This window comes from Eschrichtius robustus, chromosome 2 (genome assembly GCF_028021215.1).
Source record: "Eschrichtius robustus isolate mEscRob2 chromosome 2, mEscRob2.pri, whole genome shotgun sequence".
Lineage (NCBI taxonomy): Eukaryota > Metazoa > Chordata > Mammalia > Artiodactyla > Eschrichtiidae > Eschrichtius > Eschrichtius robustus.
The window spans coordinates 113785931-113809272 of record NC_090825.1 but is presented as its reverse complement, the minus strand read 5'-3'; the positions used below and the strand labels follow the sequence as shown (position 1 = coordinate 113809272).

General features: G+C 43.1%; 1 protein-coding gene across 4 annotated transcripts in view; it reads left to right on the top strand.

The window, feature by feature from the left end:
- Window positions 1-23342, top strand: part of TRPC7 (transient receptor potential cation channel subfamily C member 7) — a 125625-nt gene that overhangs the window by 53426 nt on the left and 48857 nt on the right. For 2 of the 4 annotated variants that reach the window (XM_068534452.1, XM_068534457.1), the window contains 2 exons: window positions 13621-13785; window positions 19353-19569. In XM_068534452.1, the coding sequence (XP_068390553.1) occupies window positions 13621-13785; window positions 19353-19569 (382 nt within the window). The remainder of the gene's footprint in view (window positions 1-13620; window positions 13786-19352; window positions 19570-23342) is intronic. The other 2 variants (XM_068534465.1, XM_068534453.1) reach the window with 1 other exon arrangement.

Below are 23342 nucleotides of genomic sequence, written 5' to 3'. Positions count from 1 at the left end.
AGCAGACGGTGGTCCTCAGATCGTCCGTGGCCTCCCCACAAGCCAAGATGAGCTGTGTGTAGGGAGCTAAGAGTACTGGCTCAGGATTAATACCTCTCTCCATCCAGCTTTCGGGAGGCTAACTCATACAGCCAAATGGAGGTAAAATGAAATATGACAAGTGATCCTCCACTTAGGATCTCAGAAGCAGAATCAGGCAGGCCTGAACCCTGAGAAGGAGAAACTGTGGGACAATGGAAGGTATTACTTCACCCTAGGCATCACTTCCAGAGACTGTTGGGGTGCTGCCCTCTAGAAAAGATGAGCATGAGAGGAGACAGCCATTTCTAGAGTAAACAGATGGAGATCTGGAGACAGGCATGATGGAGAGCAAGTGGTCATCTCTGCCAAGGAAGCAGATGCCCCATCTGCCAAGGAGACATTCAAAGTCTGGAGGAATTCAGCACCCACCACCAGGTGGGAGCCCATCAGTCCAGAGGCAGAACTACAGGAGAAAGTCAGCCCTTGAGAGCAGAGCAGAGAGCAGAAGGATAGACACACTCTTCAGAGGCAGGGACCAGCCAGGAGGCTTCAGTGCAAGCAGAACAGGAGATCAGACAGCTGATGGTGGGGCAGCCAGAGCAGGACTACAGAGGCCCAGGAACAGCTGTGCCTGTGCACTGGACCAGCCACCGAGGAACAGTTCAGAAAACATTTAGTGACGGGTAAGGTGACTTGTGTAGGATACTTGAATCAAGCAGAACTATATAGGAAGAGGCAATCATAAAAAATAATCCCTGCCATCTAGCTTGAAAGGGCTACGAACCATCAAGATCTGGGAATTAACAAGCTTCCCAAAGGTAGAGGCCTTGACCATCTTGCTCACTGCTGTGTCCTCTGTGTCTGAAAATGCTTGGTGCACAGTATCAACTGGCACTTACTATCTGTCTGGTGGATGGATGCAAGCATGCCTACCAATGGGGCTAGGTTTGTGCTCACCAGCTGCCAATATCTGGAACATCTGGGTCACAAACATGCTATTTCTAATTCTCGAACCAATGGTTATGCCATTATTTCAGCATTTCTCATTATCATCAAAATACTGGTAATACTAACATTCTTTAAGTGTTGAGAATTCAAAATTTTAAATTTAAAAAAGTGACACAAAATCCTAAGCATGTTTCAAATTTAAAACTATATAGAAATAAAAACATCAAGTAAAATGAAAACATGGGCAAAATACATGTTACACATACATCAACAATATATTTATAGGAGAGAAATTAATTTTAAGTGTTATTTTTAAATAATTACATAAGAGTAAAACGTAAAGTGTGATTTTAAAAAGTAAAGTGGGGGCTTCCCTGGTGGCGCAGTGGTTGAGAATCTGCCTGCCAGTGCAGGGGACACGGGTTCGAGCCCTGGTCTGGGAAGATCCCACATGCCGCGGAGTAACTGGGCCCGTGAGCCACAAGTACTGAGCCTGCGCGTCTGGAGCCTGTGCTCCGCAACAAGAGAGGCCGCGACGGTGAGAGGCCTGCGCACCGCGATGAAGAGTGGCTCCCAGCTCGCCGCAACTAGAGAAAGCCCTCTCACAGAAACGAAGACCCAACACAGCCAAAAATAAATAAATAAATAAATAAATAAATAAAATAGGGGGAAAAAAAAGACAGTGAAAGAGAGAGAAATTCTTACAAAATTCGTTCAGGGGCTGTGATAAAAAAAAAAAAAAGTAAAGTGTATCAAATAAATCACTGCTGAGTTATATGCACATTACTCTACAAGAGAAACCTGGAAATTTGGGAATCATAATAGAAAGTTATAGGTAAACTCAAGACAGTTCCCTCTGATTCTTTCATCTGCAACTGATCTAATATTTCATTCTATAATTGGAGAAAATCTTCTGGAAAAATGTATGACTACTTCACCCTGCCACTTAGCACTAGCTCCATCAACCTAGGACTACAATTTTTTATTGGCTGGAAGCTGTGTTTTATAGTTCAAGAAAGCATTTCTGGTCTTTGTCTTCTTTTGTTTAATTAAGTATATAAATGTTGATTTCCTGTGTCAATATCAATACCTTTGGATGTATGTTCTCCTAGTTGATGAAGTCTTTGAACTTGAGTTAGAATTGTTCTTGCAAGAAAATTTTGCTGTTATTGATAATCAAATTTCTTTCTCTACTTAAGAATCATAAAAAATATATAGATGAATACTCTGTGACATACTTTTGAATGACTAAAAATTTTAATGCATGACATAACTCTTTGGACAGGGCTTAAGATAAAAATGATTTACATTTCTGACTTTTATTACAGAAATATTATATCGACAACAACAACAACAAAACAGTATTGTGGCACTTGTAAACTGAACCATAAACCAAAAACTGGAAGTGCATTTTCTGAACCCTTGAAACCTCCTTTGAGTTAGTCATGCTTATGGTCATTTTATAAATGGAGAAACTGAGGCCTGAAAACTTAAGCTACCCTGTCCCTTAACAGTCAGTGGTAAAGCCAAGACTGGCAGCCAGGTGTGCTGACTCCAGACCCTGTGCATGTTCTACAACCTTGCACCTAAGGGACAAGAGTTACGGATCCAACTTGGAAATATAATCAAGATCTCAGGCTCAAAGAATTATCTGAAACTACAGCTCTTCCTAGTAAAATGTCAGCATCAGGTGGGATTTGGCAAGAGGCCGGAGATCCTAAAAAGATCCTTTAGCAAAGTGGGTTTTTGGCCGGAGTCTGTATGTTTCAAGGCTGTAAATCAGGGCTTAGGTGACCTCCACATTAACCTGGTTCCTAGCAAAGTGCTGACCAGGCAGTTAAGCCACGGCTGAATCAGTTGTTGCCACTCTTGTCTGTATGCAGGAGAGAGAGCCCAGGATTTCATCTTTAGCATGATGACTCGCTCCTTTTAGGAAGATGAGGTTGTCGAGGAAACTGGCTTCAAGCCTTTCCCCTTGCGTATTCCTGATTTTTATCTCTACTGGGCCTTGGCTGGCCCACAGGCAGAAGCACAGAGATGAGAGTTCTAACAACAACTTGAATCGGGAGGTCCCCTGGCTTCTGTAAGCTTGGAGAAATCACTGTGGTTCCTCATGCTTTGGTGTGTCTGCCTGATTTAAAATCTACCTTGTGGAAATACAGGATAATAGTTCAAAATGGCTTCAAGTCCATACCCTGTTATATCACCTTCATGTTTATAGGCAAGTTACTTAATTTCTCTGTGTCTCACACTCCCATATTTAAAATAGGGATATAACAATATCTATCTCAAGGAATTGATATGAGGGTTAAATAACACCGATTGTTAAGCAAAGAGCCTGACGCAGAATAGATAATCAATAGACATTAGCTATTCTTCATAATGATAATAGTTATTACTATTTTTAGTATATAAATATTTTCCGGATTGATGTCAGTTTGGTAATGCCATACAGAGAAATTAAACAACCCTCATTCAATCCAAAAGAGAATCCTCAAACCCTATTTCAGCCTCCCATTTCAATCTTCTCCTGCACAAGAAGACAAGAGCCTGGTTTAGTTTTCATCATCTCTCCCTGTCTGCCCTCTACTAAAGATGTGAAGACAGTTAAATGTTCATCAGACCCTGAGAGTAAGAGAGGATGTGTTATATTTAGAAATCATTCTGGGAATATGAGTCACAGAGAAAATGATGGAGCAGATCTTAGAGGCTTCGGAAGAGTACAATTTATCACTCAAAATATGTTCACTGAGTACCTACTACGTGCAAAACATAAGGCTGCACACTCCTGGGGAAACAAAGACAGTTGGTTCCCTCAAAGAGCTTAAAAATAGCAGAAGGGATCAGATGTAAACACAATAATACAGCTATTCACAGCTTGACCCATGACCATGACTGTCAAGTGAGTTGGCTGTACAACAAGACCCAGAAGAGTCCAAGGTATCTCAGGGGGCTGAAGGACTTGGTAGGACTTGAAAGTAAAGAGAAACTTGGATGTTGAAGGTTAGTTAGGAACTGAACCAGAGAGAAGCAAGATGGACCTTCCTTGAAAAAGGCATGAGGGCTACTACACAGGCCATGTTTAGGAACAGTGTGTAGAGCAGTTTGGGTGGAGGGGAGGGATCAGGAACGTGAGTAGTTAAAGATAATCCAAGAAGGTTTGCTAGAAGCTGCTTCCATTCCTCCTTTAGTTCCAGGCTAGGGCACAGCCCTAAGTGGGGTGGAGACAGTCACTGCCCAGGTATGGAGAGTGGCCTCTTTGTGACACTGTGAAAGAGCAGAGGCAGTCATCTGGAGCCAGCTGGAAGCTCACTCTGCGTCCACACACAGTGTGACTCTGGCCATGACAACGCGGCCAGACTGGAAACCAAGTCGCTTCATCAGCACCCTCGGGGCTCAGTGCTGTGGGAGGACTGCCGGGAGCACCGCAAAATCACACAGTCAGCATTCGCCTCCAGGAGGGCCAGCCAAGGCCCGCTGCCACTGTGTCTGCACTCAGGAAATGGCTCGCTCATAGCTCTGGGAGAAGCCCAGAACCATCTGTTTGGGTCACTGCACCCCAAAGACTGAAGCACAGGCTGCTTCCTGAGAAAATCATTCTTTCCCTGGCAAGAGAGACGCTGCTGAGTCACAGATACAGTCCTCAGAACCTACCAATTTGGGCCATTTGTGTAAGTAATCCCTATTGATCTGGAAAATTCAAGGTTTGATTAATTTGAGGTCGAGGAATTTTTCACGTCCTGCTGTCCCTGGGAAACAGGGACAGAGTGTTATCTTTGGGAACAACAAGCAAACTACTCAACTGAAAAGACAATATCAAATCTCTGTCTCTGTGGGCGCGAAGAGTCTTCAGAAGTGCCCATCTCCTCTTGCTGCCCTGTAGACTTCCAGAACGGCTCAATCAGCAGCTACCTGGCAGGACCCTCCGCTATGTAAATAACCAAGAACACGCCAGGGTTGGCTGGGCTAGCACATGCACAAGTGGAAGAGAAGGTAGGGGAAGCTGGAACCGAGCGAGAGCCATCGCTGCAGGCATCCAAATGGAACCCCCAGCAAAGAGGGGAGTGTTTAAAACACACTCAGTCAGCAAATGGGGGATTCTGAAGACAGCGCTGCAGAACAGGTGAGGAGGGGGAGGCAGTGTGTGGAGGCAAGGCACGTGAAACACAGCAGCAGAACTCCCCAAGAGCTGAGCTCCAATCCCTGCCTGCCTCCCTGGCTCCGTTCTTGGGCACCTCCTGCAGATGATGGTATGAATTTTCTCCTGGTAAGATCTTTGAACTCCTAGCTCAGTTACCTCTGGAAATGAAGGAGTTGCTGTTGTTGCTGCTGTTGTCGTCGTTTTCCAATCTCCTGGCACTTCTGCAGTGAGAATAACTTCAGTGGAGACATGAATTCAGTCATCTATCTGCTCATCATGTCTCCTGGACAGCAAGCAAACTTTCAGCCTCTTGTACCCATGTGCGTCTTCCAGATGTGGTGACATGGCCACAAACGCTGGACTCTGCCACACCACAGGGACCATGTTTGGAAGGCCACTCTGGTCCTCTAGATGGCACCAGGTTTGCAGTCTGAACTCGGAGAACTTCTTGCTGCACCATTCACTCATTCAGACGACACTGCCTGAGTACCCATGCATTCAGCACCACCCTAAGGACCAAAAGAGCCCTCCAGAGGGGTTTTCTCTCCAGTAGAGGGTTATACAGGCATTATAACTATGATTAACGAGAGAGACTACAAATGACTTGAGAGGAGAGAAAGAAAGAGTCTCACCTGAATGGGCAGGGTAAACTTTCACGGAAGAGACAGTTATTGAGCTGGACAAAACTTGGCTATGGGGGGATGAGAAGGAAACCACTCTGGGTTGCAGCGATACCTTGACCAGAGGCTCAGAGATGGTCAAGCTTGGGAAGGCTCTGCGAACAGCTTTGCTGGAGTTTGGCCAGAGACTAGGGATGGGGAGGAAATGAGCAGAAGCTGGAACAGCAGCTGGAAGTCAGGTTTTAAACTCTATCTCTTACTCTCCCTTCCTTTGCTCTGTTCTTCTGTTTCCTTCCTTTCCCTCCCTTTCACTTGCTTCCTTTCTCCCCAACCAAAATCCCCTCCATCTAACTCTAACCCTCCATCCTCCCATCCAACCCAAACAGTGCAAATGGAGTGGATGTGGGATTATCATAAAACATCTACTGCTCTGGAGAAGGAAGTCAGAGATCAACTGTCCTCCCCAAGAGGACACAGCCCACTGCCACAGGGTGAAAGGAGACACCCAACACTCTGGCTGGGGGTATGAGCATCTCTGCAGCACATGTGAAATCTGTAGGCTCACAGAGAGGTCCTCCTGCTTGGCAGATAGAATATGCCAGAGACCTGACCCAGAAAAGACGCAGGAAACGTCAGTTGAGAGAGGCGGTATAAGGAAGTGGTTAAGAAATGTCCACTTTGGATCTGACAGTCACAGCGCCATCAGCTCTATAATGGGCATAATGGATTAAATCAGACAATGTTCATAATGTGCTCAGCACAGGGCCTGATCCATGTGAGTGCTCAATAAGTGTTTGCTTTTACTGTTTTATTTATGACAAAGAACTAAGACCGGGAAGGGCTAGAGTCCAAGCCAACCAAATCAAGAGAATTTCAGAGGGAGCTTACACATGAAAAGACCTCAGGCTTTGGAATCAGACAGACCTGAGCTGGAACCCTGACTACACCATTCTCTAGCTGTGGGACTTAAATTGACCCAGCCTCAGTTTCCTCAACTGCAAGATGGGGTTGATAATACATCCTCGTTTGTATATGAGGATGTAGATAATACATCCATTTTGGGGAGGGTTATTGTGACGCTTACAGATAACATAACCAAAGTTCCTTCATATACTAGGTCCTCAATTATTAACAGTAAAAAACACTCAAGCTGTGATTTTAAAACATTTTACTTGGTCTAGTGCCCATGCTTAGAGGCTCCTTGAAAGAGGTATGAATTGTGGGGCTACCCACCCAAAGCTCCAAGCCCCACACCTTTTCCTTCTCATCCTCCACCACCATTTACCCAGGACTATCATGGATTACACTCCTGTGGTGGCCGCTCAGGAGCCGCACGGCTAAATAAATAGGCTCAGCGAGCATGCTGGCAATGTTGTTCCCTACTAGAAGGCTCCATTGATTTAAAACTTAATAAAACAATGGCAACTTCTGCTTTCTTTCTTACTGTAATTAAGCATACTAAGTTCTTCAGGAATGTTTAACTCTAATATCACACGGGCAGGCAACACTCTGCTGATGGATAAACTCAGCAAAGGGAAGAGCAAAGAGAACTATTTTAAGCCCTGGAGGGGGAGGAGAAGTGTTAGTAGGAACAGCAGCAGCAGTAACACCGACGCCCACCTTAAATCGTAAGTACCAGGCCATGTACTGAGCACCCAACACACGTTTTCCTCTCTCACAGATCACGAAGCTAGGAGCAGTGAAGTGGCTTGCCCAGGGCCACACAGCTAGAAAATGTCGTATCTGGGATTTGCACCAGGATGGTCCAGCCTCAGAGCCTGTGCATGTAACCACTCCGCTAACTGCTTGCACGGAGAAGAAGAGTCTGAAGGTTAAGTTATCAGTGTAGACAAAGCAACTAGCTGTGCCAAGGATGTGGGGCTCTCAATAGTAGGTCTCACAAGAGGGAGGGAACCCAGGAGAAAGCACACTGATGGGATGGGCATTTGGTGTTCATTCATTCATGGAAGGCTTACTCCGTAACTGGTGGGTGTTACTGCTCAGCCCTATTCCATGCACAGACTCACAGAGCTGGGAGCTCCCTGTGGATAAGGATTGCAACTTCTCTGTATTTCCAGTGCTGAGCCCAGTGCCTGGTAAGGGGCAGCAGTGAAGAAAAATATGCTGAATGAATGAATGAATGAATGAATGGACAAACCAACAAACTAAACTAGTCAGCAACTGACATTTCCATTCCTCTTCTTCCCTCCTCAACTCCCATGACTTGAGAGCTTTGCCAAGACAAAACGGGAGGGAAGAACATTAGCACCATTGAACCAAATCCTATGAGATGCACCAAACAGGAAGTGGCACCACAGAACTATACTAATTCAGTCTGACTGTCCACACTAAGAACAGCCACTTGACAACTGGTACAGTATCTGTCTCTTTTTGCCTATGTAGACAGTTTCCAGAGGGAGGAAAAAAAGATTTCTAGACGGAAAGGCTAGCGATGAGCTAAGTGGAAAATCTTGACCACAGTCACACTGGACATCAGCCTTTGATGGTTTATCTGTATAAAATAAGTCATTTTCTCTATAAGCATTGGATTTCATAAATTTTTCTCCAGCTGATTTATTCTTCAGCTTATCAAATCATGCATTGCCACATCTCATTATTCTGTAAATGAGGCCCAGTGTCAGAGAAAGAAATCTGTGTTTAAGGATTATGGAAATCATGCAGCCTCAAAGCCTCAGCTCAAATGTAGCCCTCTTCCCCTCCCCACTAAAGAGGAAATGCAGGATTTAACAGCTTTTAAGGTGGAGGAGGGGAGGGGCATCGAGGACAGAGGAGAAGTACTTCTGCAGGTTCAGGAACCTGTACTGCACCTCACTGCCGGAGGGCTCCAGAGTGAAGGGGGAGCATCAACATGGAGCTGAATAGACTTGATGGTGGCCCTGACTGCCCTAGCAGAGACCAGCCCATTTTTACCTAATTGCCTGGATAAAGCACTTTCACTGGAGGATAAGGAGGGAGGCGCTGGATAGAGAGGGAGTGGCCTCATGCACCTGTTAGGCTACATGAACCTTTCCAAAGGCAACAACACTTCAAGAAAATCTGCCAAAACAACGTGGAGGTCAGAATAAAGATAAGGAGGGTGGAGTAGAACCTCAGGGAGTGGGGAGGAGGACAGAGAAACAAGAGGAAGAGGGAAAGGGAAAATAGGAAAGGAAAGGAGAGTCACAGGCTTATTTTTATTTATCAAATACTAATACGGCGCTTACTATTTGCCAGGTACTGTCCTAAGCACTTTACAAATACTTACTCACTCAATCTTCATTATTAGCCTCATTTTTCAGAAAAAGGAAGTGAAGCATGGAAAGAGTCAATGATCGAAGAGCATATGGCCAGCGTGTGGCAGGGCCCGGACTTGAACCCAAGCAGCCAGGTACCAGTCCACACGCTTCAACACCCCCCATCAGGAAAGTCTTAGCCCTGTTGTGATAAGAATATATGGCCCAAGGGTGTTAATATTCCATGAAACAGCCCTAAAAATACTCAATAGTTAGTTAAGGAATGTTGATAGCTCTTCAACAACTATCTATTCTTAAAATATCAGATATTTCCTTACAAATGAATATAAAGCAGGGAAAAGAGTGAAGGGGATAATTTTCCTTCAGGCTATAAAAGAAAAATAGTAGCACATGGACCAACTGAAAGCAAAGTAGGAGCGAAGATTTGGCCAATATGCCCAAACGTTCCCATATGCCAGCATTATATTCTCACTAAGTCACCAGGGTCTGGGAGGAATAGGAAGTTTAGGTGAGATATTAACAGAAAACCAGCTTTGGGCACAAATGTTGTTATACTAAACATGAAGGCTGGTCAAACATGCCACCAGAATAACCGGCTTGAGATGGACTCAAGAACCGGCAGCCACAGGAATTCTAGTCCCTCCTGACCCTCAGGTCCTGTTTTCCAGTCTCCTTCTCCATTATGGGGAATTCTGTCTCAGAGCTCCCTCCTACCCCTCTTTGCAATTTAACTTCTTAGCTCCCCGCCCCAACCCAGTCCTCTGGAACAGTCCATCCCAGCTGTGGGTATGGTCTGACGTGTATTCTCTTGAGAGGCTGCTCTGCTCCATGTAAGCCTACCTTAACAGTCTCAGCTCCAGGCCATCACTCCCTACTAGGAAGAGTGTGAATCATGTCGATGGGAAAGCTGAGGTGGTCAATCCAGTTCTTCCCTTGAAGAACTTTCATAAATGTGTACCATGCTCTCAGTCCAGAATGGTTTAGGGACAGGAATGGCCTGGGCAATCCTCTTGTTAGGATCCAGATCATTCCATCCTTTTGTGAGCCAGATGCCAAAGAAATCTGGCCCAAGACAACACTGATTTTCTGAGTTCCCATTCTGTTCTATCTAGCTGTGGGCTTTTCTTCCTCTGTTCCTCTCTGACCCTGCTTTTAAAAATCCTCCCCCTGCTCCTGCCTTTGCTCCCTGACTGAGTGCCCTTCTGGTTAGGGTGTTCTTTGTGTCTTGATGGTGCGCCTCATGTTACTCTCATCTTCCTTGGGTCAGGAATGATGTTTCTCTGTGCTTCAAAAGCACAGTGGAGAAAAATCCTCTGATACACATTGAACTATGCGTCATGAAGTTATCTTCGAAGTCCTGCTACCAATACAGAAAAGTGCCCACGTAAAGATGAATAACAATCTGGGCTTCAGCTATCAGCTGCCATCAGCTTACTGGGAGCATTATATTATAAAGTCTGTCTACAAATAAATAGCATGTCTGGAGCTAGGTTGCTTTATTATGGAGGAAGAAAGGCTACTGTGGAAATTAACAAAGGTCTAATCAGAGGACAGAGTCTCAAGAGAGACCCCCCTGTTTTAGTCGGGACCACTGTCCCCTGAGGCAGGTAAGGGCGAGTGGGAATGGTTCCTACTGTGTTCTCTCTCAGAATTCTTCCCCTCCTGCTCTGCTGCCCAATTTGTTGTGCTGATTTGTCTGCAGGAGGCAGCAGAAGAAGCATGGATGGGCTCTCCCCAGATAAAGACAAAGAGGCCAATGGCAGGGATCAGGACGGGAGTCCTTCCAGAGCAGCTACAGTGCAGGGAGCCACAGGGCGAGCCAAGTGGTCTTCCGCTACTTCATGAGACTGTGTGTTTCTCCAGAGCAGGACCATTTCAGCACCGAGGGAAGGCTAACTGTTGAAAAACAAAACCGACTGCCCCCCCATGCCTGCAAGTTGACCTGCAACGGGACGACTTGCCGTGATCAGGCTCTGAGAATTACTGAAACATGTGCATGATGTTCTGTTATTTGCTCCACTTTGTTGTGAGCCAGAAAGGGCACAGGAAAGCATATGATGGCCTGAGGGTTCCTACCTGGGTTGAGGAGAATCTGTTGCTCTTGTTCTTGAAGGGAAAAACCACAATGGTTGACATGAATCCAATAACGTTACCCCAAAAAAGCCTCATTTGCAGCTAATGATTGAGTAATAGTATCACCAGGGGCTGCTGCAGGGCCAAATAGAGCTTTGATAGCATCCTCGCAAATCACTTGGTTGCTACTGTGAGTTCCCAGAAACTGGAAACAAGAAGCTGTTGCCATCTGCGTTGAGAATTTTTTAAATAGCTCTATTTATATTGTTCTTATAATGAAAAGGGAATGTTTTGCATTTCCCAGAAATTGCTGCATATATCCTCTTAATACCCAATGAGGCAAATGGGATGAAAATTGGGACATTATGATCCAGGGTAATCCACTGAAAATGCAATCTCTTTGAAGAATGCCCAGTCTATCTGCTCTAGTCCATGGGTCCCAGCTCCTATGGCATATGGCTACCCTGACAGGGCCAAAGAGCAGGCTGCCTAAAGCAAATACTGGCTTCCCTTTGTCACAGGGAGGAAATAAGCTAATGAGCATAATTTTCTCAAGTGTAAACTTTATTCCCATAAATGTTACTTACATATTGCCTATTACCAGTTTCTACTGGCCAAGACTCAGAATCAACTAAAAACAAATGGCCAAGTAGCACCAAATATTTGCAGAAAAAGGATGTTTGGTTACAGCAACTCAAGTCAACCTGCTGAATCAATCAGAAAAAGGAAGATGCTGTATATGAATCTAGGGGTGTCTCGTGGACCATACGTGCAGAGTGGAGCTGGACCTCAGAGAGGGAAGGACACTAGAGAACCTCTTTCTATACAACTTCATTCTTCTTTCTCTCTTTTTAACTGGCTTGTCTTGCTACTTAGTCTACACAATGGAAGGTAGCTGCCCAGATCCCTGAAGGTTACATGTTAACTCCTCAGTAAATAAAAAGACTGCCTCTCTCGATCACAGTCTCAAGTAGCCTGGGCATATACCCTGAGAAAACCATAATTCAAAATTATGTGGAGACATGTACCACAATGTTCACTGCAGCACTATTTACAATAGTGACAGGACATGGAAGCAACCTAAATGTCCATCGACAGATGAATGGCTAAAGAAGATGTGGCACATATATACTATGGAATATTACTCAGCCGTAAAAAGAAACAAAATTGAGTTATTTGTAGTGAGGTGGATGGACCCAGAGTCTGTCATACAGAGTGAAGTAAGAAAGAGAAAAAAACAAATACCGTATGCTAATGCATATATATGGAATCTAAAAAAAAAAATGGTACTGATGAACCTAGTGGCAAGGCAGGAAAAAAGACGCAGACATAGAGAATGGACTTAAGGACACGGCGGGGAGGGGGAAGCTGGGGCAAAGTGAGAGTAGCACTGACAGATATACACTACCAAACGTAAAATAGACAGCTAGTGGACAGCAGCTGCCTAGCACAGGGAGATCAGCTCGGTGCTTTGGGACAACCTAGAAGAGTGGGATAGGGAGGGTGGGAGGGAGGCTCAAGAGGGAGGGGATATGGGGATATATGTATGCATATGGCTGATTCACTTTGTTGTACAACAGAAACTAACACAACATTGTGAAGCAATTATACTCCAATAAAGATGTATAAAAATAAATAAATAAATAAAAAGAGGAATAAAAAAAAAAAAAATAGCCAGCTGAGAAAACCTAATGGACCCAGTTTAAGTCTGGGTTCCAACCCTACTCTAACATATATCAAGAAGGGTGAGGTCAACAATACAAAATGTCCACAAAAGGCCCATCTTGTAACCTGGCATGAGGGCAAGGCACATCCAAGAGAGGGAGGTGACAGTGAGAAGCTACTGCATGGGGATACAATGTGTCAGCGCTCCAGCATGCTACAATAAGCAACAGGGATCCAAGCCAAATACCACTGAAATCCGGTGGGGAAATACTGAGGAGTTTTAACATGTCCTCTGGAAACTCCACTGCAAGAACTTTTTCTTAGACAACATAGGAAAAGAGAGAGGAACTTTTCTACAATATCTCATTTAACCCTACAAGACAATGTGACAGGCTCTGTCTTGCAGAGGACAATATTGAGGCTCAGAGAGGTGAAGTAGCTGGCCCAAGGCCACCTGGCTAGTAAATGGTAGAGCAAAATTCAAACGCATGTCGACTCTAAAATCCCATTCATGCTCCATCCATTCCAATATGTTGACACCCATGTGAACTCTGCCCAGAGATAAGTGTCCTTGGATTGGAGACAAGCAGCTACCCAGAAGCTGACTGTCATTTTCTGTGCCTGAGACTTCTCAAGGCCCTCAGTTTACCAAGCCCTGATGCAGCCGGTCCTATGAGGGCCAGTCCTATGAGGGCTCATAGCAGAGAGACCCCCAGCGTCTCCAAGTCAGAAGGGCCCAGCAGGTACCTGACCTAGCTGCTCTGGCTCCAACACCCAGGCCACCCTCCCCAGGGGAACATGTCAGCCCCGAGCTACTCATAGGTCATATACTGTTCAAGTGCTACCGATGCCATTTTCCTGTTTGCGTTTTGTTTTTGTTTTTGTTTTGTTTTTACAGTTCGTTGCTCATCCTAACTGTCAACAGCAATTGCTTACCATGTGGTATGAAAATCTCTCAGGCTTACGTCAACAGTCTATCGCTGTGAAACTCCTGGCTGTCTTTGGAGTCTCCCTAGGCCTCCCTTTTCTCGCCATAGCCTATTGGATTGCTCCGTGCAGCAAGGTACAGACTGCTTAAGGTGCATGTCTTTGCGGTTATTTCTTCTCTCTACTTAGCATAACCTAAAGTCCATTTTGTCCAAATATGCAGCTGATCATTTCCCACATTTAAAGAAAATAGCCCTGAGAGACCCAACAAAAGTAGAAAACCACTTAAGAGGGAAAATGCTAAGATTTGCTTTTTTAAATCATTTTCTTAAAAGACAGAGGAGTGATAAAATGGAAACTTTTATACACACAAGGCATAATCTGATCAATAACAGAATAAAGGGGGAATAAAGGCACTGTTCCTTTTCTAATTATGCAATGTCCTAAACACGGCCTCCAAACCCATAGTAATAATAATAATGATAATAGGAATAGCCAACATTTATTGAGTACTTTCTTTTTGCTAAGCCCTTTTCATGCAACACCTCATTTCACTCTCTCAATCACATTATGATGCACATACTTTATAAGTAGGTTCAGAAAAGAGAAACAACTAGGAGCTGAGAGTCAAAGGCTTCTCCTACTGGGGCACTGCAGACCCATCTCAACATCTTCCTGGTTTCCTGGCTTCCTTGTCTGGGTTCTGGCCCACATGGGCAGCTAATTAGGTCACTAGAAGGAAAAAAGACAAAGGAAAAAGGAGGAGAGCTGGAAAGGCGCAAAGCTGGGTTCTTTTCTCACAGGAAGGGGGAGTGTCTGGTGCCCGCCTGTAATGAAAGGAGTGGAACCTGCAAGAGCCAAGCTGCCGCACCTCCTGTTCCACCCTCCCTACAGCCCATCTGACCCAAAGCCACAAAAGGCATCAGCAGTCACTCCAGCTTCAGGCAAGAGCTAGCGCCTATAAAAACAAATCATGTTGAAATTCTGAAATATGTTTCGTAGGTTAAGTGGTCATTAAAGTCTCCAAAGCTGCATTTACTTGGTGATACAGTAAAAAAGCAATTAAGCTTAGGGAATCAACATTCAATAGAAGAAATATGACTACAGGGAGATTAGTTCCACAGGGAATTTGATCAGCTAAGGCAGTTAATAAAAGTGTCATCAGTGAATGGATCCTCTTGTCAACTCCACCAAGACAAAACTCATGCCAGGACGATGGGCCCAAGACTTCAGATCTGCTAATGAGGCCACCTAACCAGGCAGGCAAGGAACTGACTGCCTTAGAGTAGGAGGGGTGTCAGAGAAAGAAATTAGGACTCAAACTCCTTCTTCTGTAGAATAGTGTTAAAGATAAAAGTCCTCATACTGAATATTTGTGGTGTTCAACCTCATATCTATTGAGGATTTTGTTTCTATGGCAGTCTACCATGACACAGACTTCTAAATCGGTATTCCCCAAATGATACATATGTAGGGTAAGGCTATTTTTTTCTGTCCTTTATCATGAGCTGGAAAAAGCACAGTGAGTGAAAAAAGACTAACCAGATTGAAAGCTGGATTAGCGCTGGTCATTGGTTTTAGGCACTTGTTTTCATAGTAGTATTATCTAGTCTGTGCTGCAGGTTAGATCATTGCCTTCGTCCAGAGATGGACAGGGGTGCTGCCTCCACACTCTCTAAGCCACAAACTAATTCTAGGACATCAATCATTAAAACAACAGCCGAACACTGCCAATCCTCACTTTTGCTGTAAGACTAAATGTGACAGCTTCCAGGGAACTGGGACTAAGCAACACCAGCAAATTGGTTTGCCTCTACCTGCTTGGGGAAACGTTCAGAAAGAGATGATATGCCAGTTGCTGACTAAATTTTTTAGATTTTCAGTAGGTCTGAGAAGAATCTTGGCCAATATCATGCAGATGTGATGCAAAAAAAAGGATGTGTGGAAGGGGGAGGAATCCCGGACTTTCTGGGGACCCAGTAGATTCAAGAGACTGATGCCACCATGGAACGTAGGGGTCAGACTTATGGTGTCTTCTGGAATATTCTAGAAGTAATGATTGCAGGAAAGTTTGGCCCCATGGCTGCAGCTTCCTCTCCTCTGTTCAGAGACTTGTCTGACTGACATTTTGTGTCCCTGGAATGTCCAGTAAGACAAAAAAACAGCTTGTACACTAAGCCCTTGCTTGTGGCCACTGGCAGCTGGCGGCAAGAGAGGGTGGCATTTGATGAGGAAGACTGGAGGTTCAGACTGGGGAGAGATGCTGGAAACTCTCTGGGTGCTCTACTGCAGCCATGGCCTACCTTGTGGGCAAGTGGCTACCAGGTCCCAGTTAGGTGCTTACACTTGTGGGCTAAGAGCCCAGTGCCATAGAACACAGAGGTGTGTCAACAAGTAAAAGCAGGTGTCCACCCTGAGGACTTGAGAATGCAGTTCATTTGGAGCTAATTCAGGAGCACTACTCAGTTATTCTCACATTCACCTATTTTCCAGAGTAAAAGAAAAGTACCCAGGAAGTCTGGGCTTGAGCCAGAGACTGAGTACAGCAAGCCTGGACTTCCCGATATATTCTCAGCTCCTAAGGGCCAAGTAATGACAGAGCTGCTTTAGCCCATGTTTCAGACTCACCAGTTTTCCTCTTCAGGCAGAGGAGAACAAGGCCTATGTCTCCCAAAGCTCTACCATCTCTTTTCATACCTAACGCTGTTACCTGACTCAGCGTTAATGATTCCCCAGCTAAGAACTGCTGGTATATATTGGCTGACTTTTCTCCTTTCTTTTGGTTCACCTGGTGACCTTGTGAAAGGAGGAAGTTTACCCCAAGCATAATTTGCTTCAAAAAATTGAGATAAAAATGGAATGTCACAAAAAAAAGAAAAAGAAAAAGAAAAAGGAAATCACTGAAATGATTTGATCTCATCTGACCTTTATCAAAGTTTTGCCAGTTAAAAAGATGCTTTCGGGCTTCCCTGGTGGCGCAGTGGTTGAGAATCTGCCTGCCAATGCAGGGGACACGGGTTAGATCCCTGGTCTGGGAAGATCCCACATGCCGCGGAGCAACTAGGCCCCGTGCGCCACAACTGTTGAGCCTGCACGTCTGGAGCCTGTGCTCCGCAACAAGAGAGGCCGCGATAGTGAGAGGCCCGCGCACCGCGATGAAGAGTGGCTCCCAGCTCGCCGCAACTAGAGAAAGCCCTCGCACAGAAATGCAGACCCAACACAGCCAAAAATGAATAAATTAAAAAAAAGATGCTTTCAAGCCCAGAAGAAATATAAGAAAGGTGCATCAATTCCTAACCTCATTTTTCCTCCCTATGGCTTAAATCAAGTGGGACTGAGCCCAGGGTAACCTTCTACATCACTGCAGGGCCTTATCAGGGTTTTTTCTTATCATCTGCAATAAATACAATAATTTTTACAGATGCATCTTCTGCCGGAAGATAACAACTGGAAGGAGGGAACAAAGACAACATTAAATTCCTCAAAGCAGCTCTTATGGGGAATCCCAGGGCCAGCATGGGTGCACCTGCGTGCAGATTCCTGACATCAGGTGCCTTGCCTAGATGAGAAGATGGAGAGGTGTCCCCAGGTCCTCATCCAGGTAGTCACTGGAAGATGTTACATAGAGCTCACTGATAAAGGATTGAGGAAACTTGGCCATAAATCCCTTAACAGCTGTGTCTACCTCCGTGTTCTCCACCTTTTTCTGACATTTCTGGGACCCTGCTGGGACACACAGATCTGGTATCCCTTGCCCTCTCCTCAACCTTTCCTCTCCCCACTCTGCAGTCATTCTCCAACTTTCCTCGCCTCTCACCACTACCTCAGCTAGGACACAGTGACAGGAAACAATGCAATGACTATCTAAGGATGTTGCCTGTATACACCAAAGTATCCCAGCATCTTGGTTGGGAAATGGGGCTCCAAGATGCCAACACAGTCAGATAAAATGTTGAAAAATTCAAAGTATGTATTTGACATCACATAAGTCAATATGAGACATCGTTTGATTCCGTTTTTTTTTTTTTACTGAGTTTATGTAAGGTATTTTATTTGTCCTTATATTTAATCTCTACATTCTGAATTTAGTACATCTACCTATGGCTAAAAATAATCTACAGTCCCTATTTTGTAAATAATAAGGTTAAACATTACTAAGAAATGTCATTTGTAAGATGTTTGTGGGCCCCCTAGTTTTCAGGTAAACACCTTTTTCAACACTTCTGAAGTTATTTTAGTGCCATATGACAATTTGACAATGCAGGTGAATCCGAACAAGTTCTTTCCAGCACAAATAGGGATTTCCAACGTTCAGACTTGAAACGCAGTCTTTTTTAAAAAAAGATTAAAATTATCTTTTTAAATTTCAACAGATGGGTTCTATGACATTAGAACGTTACAATAATTACTGGCACCATTAACGTGGATGATTAGCATACTGAAGCCTACTGAAAGAACATTATCAAGCCATCTGATTTATAAATGTTATGTTGAACATAGTCATAGTTAGGGAAATTTTACCAGGAGAAACTCCTATAGCTGATCTTTTGCTGAACCAATACTCTACATGCTGGGTGACATTTCACTCTAGGACTCCTGAACGAGGCAGAACATGAATATCAATTAACTAGTCACTGGCTATAACTGAACATTTGCCCTGGAGGAGGAACTGAGATCCAGAAAAGACTCCCCTCTTTGCTCTTGTCTTATCAGTATACCTGGTGAGGTGTTTAGGTGAGGGTGTTTAGGTGAGGGTGACAGCAGTGACCTGGAAGAGACCCAAGTGAATTCATTTACAGTGGTCAGCAAAGACTGACTGTGCAGCCCCCAAGTTAGTCCTCAAAAGATCCAAGTGGCCTTTGGATGGCAAGCCAGGGATAAGAAGATATGACCAATACCTACTCCCTAAAAGGCATCTTTTGGATCACTTCAGGCTCACATGGAACAACTGCACAAGTTAATCGTGTACTAGGCCACAAAGAAAATCTCAATAGTTTTAGGGTAGTATCACAGAGGCTATGATCTGAACACATGCTGCAATAAAAACAGGATTTTTTAAAGCAAGGGGGGAAAAGTCCTGTATATCTGGAAACTAAATAACCTCTGAGTTAAAAATGAAATCAAATGGGAAATTATAAAAATATTTATAACTGAATACAAGGAAAATGCTACATGTCAAAATTTATAGGAACATAGCTAAAGCAGTACCTAGTGGGAAATGCATAGCTTTAAATAAATTTACCAAGATATACGAAATGTGGAAAATAAGTCATCTAAGCTAAAACTCAAGAAAATAGACAAAAGAGCAACAGAGCATATCCAAAGTGTTTTTTTTTAAATTCTGAACTCTACTGAAACAGATTTTTTTCCTAGATTCATAAAGCATAAAACTCACATCCACATGGTTGGAGGTAGCTGTGCAGTCAGATTGTATAATGATGTTGTATTAGTGTGTTCTACTCCTTTCTCTTACCGCTCCCATTAAGTCTTCTAAACAGAAAAAATTAAAGTGAGTAGAAAAATGGATTTGGTCAAGCAGCCTCTCACATAAAAGCTCTAGAGAAAATGTCTGGGTTCAATTAGCAGCTTCTGTCCAAAACTGAGGATTCTCTGGTTCAACTTTCAGCAAAAGCCTTTTAAAGAGAGCCCTGAACTTGCCTGGAGCTGCCAGATTAACATGTCTTGTATATATTTTGTTTCCAGCTAGGACGAACCCTGAGGAGCCCTTTCATGAAATTTGTAGCACATGCAGTTTCTTTTACAATCTTCTTGGGATTGTTAGTTGTGAACGCATCAGATCGCTTCGAAGGTGTTAAAACCCTGCCCAATGAAACCTTCACAGACTACCCAAAACAGATCTTCAGAGTGAAAACTACACAATTCTCCTGGACAGAAATGCTCATCATGAAGTGGGTCTTGGGTAAGCATGTCACTCTTTTAATGTCTCCTCCCCTAATTATAATAGGACATTATTAAACCCTGACTTCAGAAGCTCTTCCTCTCCTCTTGAATGCATTCTTGGCAGACAAAATGGTGAGGAGATGACCAGCAAGGAAGCCAAAGTCAACTTCTGTATGTGCTGGTGTAAAAGATGCACAGACCTGTAATATAAATCCCAATTTTGAAAGGAGGTGTTTGGGGGAGATTGGTTCTGTACCTTTCCTTATGTGTGTATTGAAAGTGACTGTAAAGTGTGTGGGGGAGGGGGGGACATATGGTTTTGCTCATTTAAATACAGTCTACTAGAAGCCTTAGGAAATCAAGTTCTGCCTCTGAAAAAAAGTATAAGATTGCATAGCTTCAAAGATATTTTTTGTTACCACTGAATACTGATACAGAGTAGAATAGTAATAATACAAATCTAAAAAGTTAGGGGAGTAACATGTTCTCATTATTTGTGTTAGTGAACGTAATGAAGCTGTGGAATTCCTCTTTGTGGTGCTATTTTGTGCTGCCAAGGTCTGCCACTGGAATTGCCAAGGAAATCCTTCCAAATTGCCTCACTGACTAGTCAAGAAAGGCTATCTCTCTTTTGCCTAACTCACAAGAACTATTACTAGTAGAAACAAGCAAGATAAGATAAAACTGGCAATGGCTAAAATGGTACATAGCCAACTGTGTTGCAGATTTTTCTAACACTGAAAACTGCAAAATTTATTGGTAAAAAATCAGATTTGGTAGGAAACAATGAAAACCTGCAAAAACTATAATCAGTGATATTGTAAATAACCAAAACCTGATCAATAAATTATAAGATTTACATCAAAAAGATTTGAATTTGATGGGAATGTTTTGAGTAAAACAAAACTGAAAATAAAAAAGGCAAAAAATGTATGCAGTATCAAGAGTTTATCAATTAATTAAACTGTCCTAATGGTATTCACCCCCAGTTGCTTTTCTTAACAAAAATTCAATATTGGCGTAATATTCATTATGTTTATGTTCACAAACATTGAGTCAAAACGTATTCAGGGTCAAAGTGTCTGTACTTTCAATCAACAAATTCACAAAAGAACAAATACCTGAAAAGACAGCCCAGTACATGCCCTGTGCTAATTAAATGATATTGCCTAAGAGAGCCACAAGAGTTGAACCATTGGAGAATATCCCACAGATCCCCAAACTGAGAACAACTGGGAGTATGGTCTCTAAGCTGGATCTCTCAATAGGCAGAAGGTAATGAGGAGAAGAATGGTTTGACCCAAAGGGCAGAGACAGGAAAGCACACCATGCTTCCCAGGAGCTTTTAATCAACCAGCAAGTCTGTAGCCAAAGGTTCATTTTGTAGAGTCACTGGTACTCAAGTTGGAAAGGAACATTAAAGCCTGCTGCAGAGTAAGTTCTGTGGCTTCACTTTCACAGTTGAGTCTATCCCAATTCTCCCTAGTATACCGGCCCCACCTCCAATTTAACTAAATTAAGCACTTTAACACTAGGCACTTTACAATGGACTGAATGTTTATATCCCCCAAAATTCATATGTTAAGACCCTAGTTCCAAAGTCATGGTATTAGAAGTGGGGCCTCTGGGAGGTGCTTAGGTCATGAGGGTGGAGCCCTCATGAATAGGATTAGTGCCCTTTAAAAGATATCCCAGAGAGCTCTCTCATCCTCTCTGTGCCATGTGAGGACACAACAAGCAGTCTGCAACCTGAAAGAGGGCTCACACCAGAACCCAAACATGCTGGCACCCTGATCTTAGATTTATAGCCTTCAGAACTGTGAGAAACAAATTTCTGTTGTGTATAAACCACTCAATCTGTGTGACTTTGTTATAGCAACTTAAACTAAGACACGGTTAAAAAAAAAAAAAAAAACTCACATGTTGGGTTTATGGATAAAACAAAGTATTTATGGCACCAATCACTCACCCATCCCATTTCCCCACCTGGGCTGCAAATAGAAGGCAGGTGAGTCCAAGCATACTCCCCATTCAGTGGGTGCTACCATATGTTAACCATGGTACTCCTACTGAGCCATGACTTCTTCCTGCATCCTCATATTTCTCTTCCTGGGTGTCAGAGCATTATCCCAACAAGAGGGGAGCATCTCTAGCTACAGAGGTCCCAGCTTTTGTAGTCTGGTCCCAGCTTCTACCCATCAAAGCAAAGCTGGGTTTTCAAGACCATTATATAAGAAGTATTGTAAAGGGGAAGACTTATTTTTCATTGACCTACTTCCTGTCACGTTTTAGACAGAATAAAGATTCAAACTACTTTTTCTTACTAGATTATATTTTTCAAACTTTTATCATGAATAATTTTAAGAACTGCAAATTTCGAGAGAAGATTATACTGAACCCTTTGTACCAATCACTCATCTTCAACAATTAGCAAATCAAAGCTAATTTTTGTTTCATCCTATTTCCCTTCTCTCAACCCTGTAGAATTTTGAATCCAATCCCAGGTATCATAAAATTTCATCTACAAACATTTTTGTGTGTATCCTAAAAGATAATTTTCCTTTTACTTTTTTCTAATCTTTCTGTGCTGCAAGTTCACTGACATTTTTTCTCCATTATCTGTGACTTTAATCCCCAACCACTGAATTTTTCATTTCAAATATTATATTTTTCAACCCTTTAAGTTCCACTTGGTTCTCTTTTATATCTTTCATTTCCTTCCTCGTGATGTTTGTATTTTCCTTTAAATCCTTGAACATAATGTACATATTTATAGTAAGAACTGTTATAAAGTCCTTAACTCCTAATTTCATCATCTCTATCATTTCTGGGTTACTGACTAAACTTTCTCCTGACATGGATCATATTCTCCGACATCTTGGTGTGTTAGTAACTTTTGATTGAATGATGGGCACATTACATGTTATATTGGTGAGCATCTAGATTTTGTTGTCTTCCTTTAAAGAGTTTTTTTGCTTTATTCTGACAGGCTGTTAAATTCTTACAGATGAGTTTGGTCCTTTTCAAACTTTCTTAGAGTGGACCTGGAAAAGCTTTACCATAAGGATTGATTATCCTTGTACCATAGAGGCACACATCTGGGTCTCTACTAAATGCCCAGGGTAATCAACAAGGATTCTCAACTGTGGATGGTCAGAGCTCAAACATCTTTCCACTCTGGGTGAGCTCTAGAAACTGTTCAGCTTGCAGCTCTCTGGCTGTTGTTTGTGGAGTTTTACTCTATGCATTCATGACTTAGCATTCAGGGAACATTCAAAAGGACATCTATGTAAATTTCTGGACTATTTTAGTTTGTGTTTGGTTTTGGGTTTTGGTTCTATAGTACCTTTCTCTCTGGAACTCTGCCATATAACATCTAATCACTTCAGCCTTCCTGAACTCTAATCTCTGTGTATTCAACTCATTGGGACTGCCTTCTGTGCTTCTGGAATCCCTCTCCATAGCCTGCAGACTGAAATGTGCTTCCAGAAAAAAATAAAAGACGGGGCTATCATGTGGCTTACCTTGCTTGTTTCTCTTAAGGATCACAGTGCTCTGCTATTTCCAACATCTGAAAATAGTTTCTTTTTTTTTTCCAGTTTACTGCTACATCATGACTGGTAATAGAAATCAGGATTCTTTTTCTAAAACAGAACTACAAACATAAAAGAAAATTAATAATTTCTTTTCAAATACCCAGTCAGTATTCAAGTTTCTTTGACTGAGAAGACAAGTTGAATAAATATCTGCCTACCTTGCTTTCTCTCTTCCTTCAGGTCTCTGTTCACATTT